The sequence below is a fragment of the Zingiber officinale genome, chromosome 7B, assembly GCF_018446385.1.
Source record: "Zingiber officinale cultivar Zhangliang chromosome 7B, Zo_v1.1, whole genome shotgun sequence".
NCBI classification, from domain to species: domain Eukaryota; kingdom Viridiplantae; phylum Streptophyta; class Magnoliopsida; order Zingiberales; family Zingiberaceae; genus Zingiber; species Zingiber officinale.
The window spans coordinates 20,975,323-20,981,630 of NC_055999.1; the positions used below are offsets into that span (position 1 = coordinate 20,975,323).

At 51.0% G+C, this 6,308-nt stretch overlaps 2 protein-coding genes across 2 annotated transcripts; both read left to right on the forward strand.

Annotated features, from left to right (window-relative positions):
• The first annotated feature begins 130 nt into the window (after positions 1-130).
• Positions 131-2,070, forward strand: LOC122005493 (probable F-box protein At2g36090). Its single transcript, XM_042560528.1, has one exon. The coding sequence runs from the start codon at positions 253-255 to the stop codon at positions 1,165-1,167; it is 915 nt and encodes a 304-aa protein (XP_042416462.1). The 5' UTR covers positions 131-252; the 3' UTR covers positions 1,168-2,070.
• A 1,069-nt stretch (positions 2,071-3,139) lies between these two features.
• Positions 3,140-5,844, forward strand: LOC122005494 (cationic amino acid transporter 7, chloroplastic-like). Its single transcript, XM_042560529.1, has 5 exons — positions 3,140-3,661; positions 3,720-3,942; positions 4,209-4,560; positions 4,643-4,874; positions 5,032-5,844. The coding sequence occupies exons 1-5, from the start codon at positions 3,229-3,231 to the stop codon at positions 5,595-5,597; spliced, it is 1,806 nt and encodes a 601-aa protein (XP_042416463.1). The 5' UTR covers positions 3,140-3,228; the 3' UTR covers positions 5,598-5,844.
• Positions 5,845-6,308: the final 464 nt, after the last annotated feature.

Sequence of the window (6,308 nt, forward strand, 5' to 3'; positions counted from 1 at the left end):
TACGTGGTAGCGTCGTGCTAGCTGCCTCCTACTCCCTTTTAATTCATTTGAAAACGTCGAGCCGGTGCTTCTCCGTTCTACGTCAGCAATGGCCGGCTAATCATATCGCGCGTTCACTTTAGTTGGAGTATCCATTGGATTCTTCGTATCTATAAAAAAAAACGTCTCTTCTTCCTCCTCCTCCTGTAGGATTTCATCGTCGATCGTCGATTGATTGAGTCCGAAATTAGGATTCTTTTTTTGAGAGAGAAAATGGAGACTGCTGCTGTCGAGGACCTCCACCCGGACTTGATCGCCGGCGTGATCCGCCTTCTCGACGGGCCTACGCTCGCCGCGCTCAGCTGCGCCAACGTCCGCTTTCGCTCCCTCGCCGGCGAACCTGACCTCTGGCGTGACCTCTGCCTCTCCTCCTGGCCGTCCCTCGGCCACCCGCGCCTACTCCGGCTTTTGGCGTCCTCGCATCGCTCCTTCTTCGCCGACGTGTTTCCTTCCCCTGTTTGCACCGTCGCCGACTTCGCCTGCGGCGGCGACGGCGAATCCAGCCTTCCGTCAGAGCTTATCTCAGCCGTCGACCTCCGGCACCGCGGATCGGTTGTCTTGTCTCTCGTCGTCGAGACGGACACGTCGACGTCGTGGTTCATGGCCGCGCCGTTCCGCATCGACGCCGACGCGGAGAGGAAGGGCGAGGGAGGTTCCTCTGTTTTCTCGCCCGAGGAGCTGACGCTGAGCTGGGCCGTCATCGACCCACACCATCGGCGTGCAGTGAGCGCGACGAGCCGCCGTCCGGTGACTGTTGACCGGCACTGGATCACCGGCGAGATGGTTGTACGTTTCGCGCTGGTGCTCGGCGAGGAGTGCGCCGTCGTGGCGGTGGTCAATATTGGCGAGGAAACAGGGCAGGTGCGGGAGATATACCTGGTGGCCGAGGGCGTGGAAGGCGCGTGTTTGAGCGGGAGGGAGGGTCTGGCGGTGCTCCGGTCGGCCATGGAGGGCGGCCGGAGGCGAGGAGAGGAGCACGACGCAAAGAAGCGGTGGGAGGAATTCGCCGGGCGACGGCAGAAGATGAAGGAGACAGCGGCGAAACTGGAGAGGTTAGTGGATTTGACCTGCGCCGCTGTGGGCGCCGCCGCTTTCTTGGCGCTCTTCGCCCTCGCCGTCGCCAGGTAAAAATCTTTGGATTAAGTACCGGTCCGGCTGAACCAGAGTGATCCGAGTCGTCCGTTTAACCCCACCCTCACATCTCAACCGTACGATTCGCACACTCGAATAATATTTTTTTGCTTTCTTTCTTTCTTTGCGATATCAATTGAGATACACATTTGTACAGGAATGATATACAAAGTATATAAAATGGCTAGAAATGGACCTGGCTTCTCCTCCACTATTTGGGTCTAATAAATTTTATATTCAAGCCCAACAGGCCCATTGGGTTTTGATAATTTAATGCTAGTCATTAAGATTTTAGGATTTAGAATAACTAGCAGTAGCGGAACAAGTGGGAGAGTCGGTCGGTCGGTCGACCGCATCTATTCTCATGAGCTTCATTTGCCGCCTCCCCTAACGGCATGCTGGACCAGTTGGCCAATAATTTACTACTAGAATACATGTTGATGCACTACTAGATATGCTCACTGTCGGTACTATAGGGCTACTACATATCCCATTTTTGATCCAACTTGCTGTATGAATATTCCACCATCCTTCAGGAAGACAGTGAACTGGATAAGATACATTCCATGACTCGATCGATGCACGATTGTAGATAACACTCATCAGCAACGTGGGGGCCCCGTAGGAGCTGTAAATGCCATCGGAATGTTGGGATAAGGAAGCTGACCTCAAGCAGTTAGTCATAGAGTTTCATATGTCCAAAAATTTGCGGTCTCGCTCGGGTCCTTTGCGTGCCCAATTTCCTTTCGTCCCAAACATGTTCGATCTGATCGTCGTGTCCGATTCGATCCAACACACTTGGGCCTTTGGACGCGCTCGGTGAGCCCCAATGCGGACAAGTGGAGTTTAGTGACAATGTTTTATTATTATTATTATTTTTTAATTGTTTATTTGTTTTGGCTAGTTGTCAAGAATTTCACTCCCAAACAAAAGAATTATTTGTTTGTTATGTTTTAATTATTTGTTTTTTAAATGTTAGTTTGCGTCCGTTTAATTGAAGGAAGGTAACTGACTATCAACCTAACCAGTTAGAATAAATATTAAATAATTATAAATATTTAATGAAAAAATTGATGTTTATAGGTCTAATATGCATTGTAATATAATCGAGATTATATTAAAAGACTGATAATTTTATCTGGTTTAATTTGTAATGTAATATAATCTTGATTATAAAAAGTAGTAATGTAATGTAATCTGGATTACAAAGTAAACACTATGTAATCCGATTACATTACGAGGTCACTGCTTAACTAAAATTTGAATGTCAAATATACCCCTAGTTAGTCGTCGCCCCCACCACCGCTTGTCGCCCGCCATCGTCGCCCGCCCGTCGTCGGTCGGCGGCCGGTCGTAGCCCGCCGCTCGACTGTCGCCCCTCGCCTGCTGTCGGCCGCCCGCCGTCGCTCGCCCGTCTGTCGCCGCCCGCCCGTCGGTCGTCGGTTGCCCGTCGCCGCCTGCCCGCCGGGCGCCCACCCGCCCGTCTACCGGCCGCCCGCCCGCCTTCAACCGCTGGCCGTTTGCCGCCGCCCGCTGCTCGCCCGCCGCCGGCCGTCGACGGTGACCAACGACGACGACCGCTAGTTGCCGATGGCTGCCGCTAATTGTCGATGGCTGTCGTAGCTTCGACAGAGGTGCGACGACCTGTCGATAGAAGTCACAGGATATTTTTATTATTTTATAATAATATAAATTACATTACTTATAAAAAATAATAAATATTAAATAAAAAAAATATAATCATCCTTATAATTAAAGATTATATATATATATATATACATATATATATATATATATTATATTACCAGCTGTAGCCTGTATTCAGTTCGTTTGGTGATATTTAATTCTGTTTCTTGTTTTTTTTTTTTTCTATTGGAACAGTTAATTGAGTTTTAAAAAAAAATTGTGTAAGAGAGATTATGTTTGTTTAATGTTGGATACCTCCTCTTCTACCAGTCACGTTAAATGCGCCAACTCTCACTGCCTCTCATCAGCAAAAAATCGTGAGTGAGAGAAAGGGGAGAGAGAGAGAGAGAGAGAGAGAGAGAGAGAGAGGGGATGATGGAGAAGCCACATGGTCGTCTCAGCGCCGCATCCTCTTCCTCTTCCGCTCCCTCTCCGACGTCGTCGTTCGCGAGTGTCAAATCCTACGGGCGGGCGCTTGCGCAGACGCCCCGGCGGCTGCGGCGGCGCGCGGGGTCCGTGACCACCACCTACGAAGAGATGAGCCGGGTCAGGGCCCGGTCTGGGGCCGACATGGACCGGTCCCTGCGGTGGCTAGACCTCGTCGGGTTCGGGATCGGTGGCATGGTCGGGGCTGGGGTGTTCGTGACAACCGGCCGCGCTGCCAAGCTCTACGCCGGCCCCGCCATCGTGCTCTCCTACGCCATAGCTGGCCTCTGCGCCCTCCTCTCCTCCTTCTGTTACACCGAGTTCGCCGTCGATATGCCCGTCGCCGGAGGCGCTTTCAGCTACCTACGTGTCACATTCGGTAACCGATTAGTCCTTCTAATCAGAGAGATGGGATTTTTAACAACTCGTCATTTCAGGGGAATTTGCGGCGTTTTTGACGGGGGCGAACTTGATAATGGAGTACGTGTTCTCCAACGCGGCGGTGGCCCGGAGCTTCACGGCTTATCTGGGCAGCGCCATCGGGGTCGACACCACCGCCAAGTGCCGCTTCACCGTCGCCGGCCTCCCCGAGGGCTTCAACCAGATTGATCTTCTCGCCGTCGCCGTTATCCTCCTTATCTCCATCTGTATCTGTTACAGGTAACTAAACCGGCCGGCTTCCTTCCTAGTACTGCGTTTCTTAGTCGACGGTCACAGTACAAAAAGCTCTGCTGCTGCTGCCGCAGCAGAGCAAATTCGTCTCCTGGTTCTCGCGTCCTCCATTTTTTGGCTGCGCACGTCTTGTCAAATCACGGCGATCATAATGCATGCGTTCGTTTTGTTTGTGTGAAACCGTGTCATCTATCAAACTCTCAGTTTTGTTTCGTCTTCGACTTTGCCTTCCATTCTTAGTATTGCCGATGCAGCACTAAAGAGAGTTCCGTGCTCAACATGGCGCTGACAGCGATCCACATCGCCTTCATCCTCTTTATCATCGTCGTGGGGTTCTGGCGTGGCCACGTCCGCAACCTGACCCACCCGGCGAATCCGGGGGAGAGCCCCGGTGGGTTCCTGCCCTATGGGGTTGCCGGAGTCTTCAACGGCGCCGCCATGGTTTACCTCAGCTACATCGGCTACGACGCCGTCTCCACCATGGCGGAGGAGGTGCGCCACCCTGCGCGCGACATCCCCATCGGCGTCTCCGGCTCCGTCGCCGTTGTCACGCTCCTCTACTGCCTCATGGCCGTCTCGATGTCCATGCTTGTCCCCTACGACGCCGTAAGTGTTTGATTTCCTGAAGAGAGAGAGAGAGAGAGAAAAAAAAAGACTCACATTTTGCTGCTTCCATTGTGGCCTTCAGATCGACGCGGAGTCCCCGTTCTCGGCGGCGTTCGACGAAACCGCCGGATGGGGATGGGCGTCGAAGGTGATCGGAGCAGGAGCAAGCTTCGGAATGTTGACCTCGCTCCTAGTTGCCATGTTGGGACAAGCTCGGTACGTCTGCGTCATTGGACGGTCCGGAGTCGTCCCTGCCTGGCTCGCAAAAGTCAACCCCAAGACTTGCACTCCCGTCAACGCCTCGGCCTGCCTCGGTCAGCTCATCTCTTTTTAAATAAAGCGTAGCTTTGAAATTGCCCAAAATCCTTGGAGCATTTTAAAAATTTTATTCAGCTTAATCCTAGTATTTTGAATAATTTCAAAACTACACTTAAGACCTCTTTCCTTTTAACAATGTTAATTAGTTTCCAGGAGTTATTACGGCGGCGATCGCTCTGTTCACCGACCTGAACGTCCTACTCAACCTCGTCTCCATCGGCACCCTCTTCGTCTTCTACATGGTCGGCAACGCCGTCATCTACCGCCGCTACGTCTCCGCCGGCTCCACCGATCCGCGGCCGACCGTCTCCTTCCTGCTCGCCTTCTCCGCCGTCTCCCTCGCCTTCACGCTGCTATGGAAGCTCGCTCCGGCAGGCACGGCCAAGGCGGTGCTCCTCGGCGGCTGCGCCGCAGCGGCCGTCGTCTTGCTGCAGGTGTTCCAGTCCCTGGTGCCGGAGGCGAGGAAGCCAGAGCACTGGGGGTTGCCGCTGATGCCGTGGACTCCGGCCGTCTCCATTTTCCTCAACGTCTTCCTGCTGGGGTCGCTGGACGCCCCGTCGTACTTGAGGTTCGCCGTCTTCTCGGGCTTCGCCGTGGTCGTCTACGTCTTCTACAGTGTGCATTCCAGCTTCGACGCCGACGAAAATGGCGATCTATTTAAAGTAGAAGACGAGCATGCGGGGCTTGCGGGAAGAGCTTCAAGTGCTTCCGCAGTATGATTCGGAATCGAGAAGGAAAGAATTTGGCTTTTCATCCCACTTCTTAAGAACCTGCAGGCAAATGCCTTCTATTATTTTTCTCCTTCGTATTTATTTTTAATTGAATCGAAAGAAACTGATGCACAGAATCACAGTGAAAGAAAAGGGTAACAAACAATATCACACCCGTAAACTGAATTGTAAAATTTCGAGTTAGATTTCAAGGTCTCTGTGTTCATGATTGTTCTTTTTTTTAAAATCTTGTTCAATGAACCTTATCTTTCCAGTCCATGAACCTCCGGATGGATGATGTCATGCTATTGCATTCTTGCTCTAAAATGGTTAAAGTAAATTATGTAGTAATGAACTTTCTAAAGCTTTTCTTAGGTACCAATCAATCCCAATAAAAGATTTAAGAGCTACCTTGCATTAACAGGATGAGATAAAGAACCACCAAAGTAAAGACAATGCAGTCATGTAATATGCTATGATGATATTAATTTCAGAAGCCACTCAACTCCAATGTTAACGGTGCCAATATTGTTTAACTGAAAACCATGAGCTAAAGATTTGATAGCATCCTTCACGTTTAATAATTCACTTGTTCCTATGCAGCCTCCGCAAGGCCACTGGCGTTCTCTGCCCGGCTGCAATGCTGCCACTAATCTTCACTGAGACCATAGCTCAACACTTCTGATCAGAGAACCATTCACATAACGAATTAGTTACTAT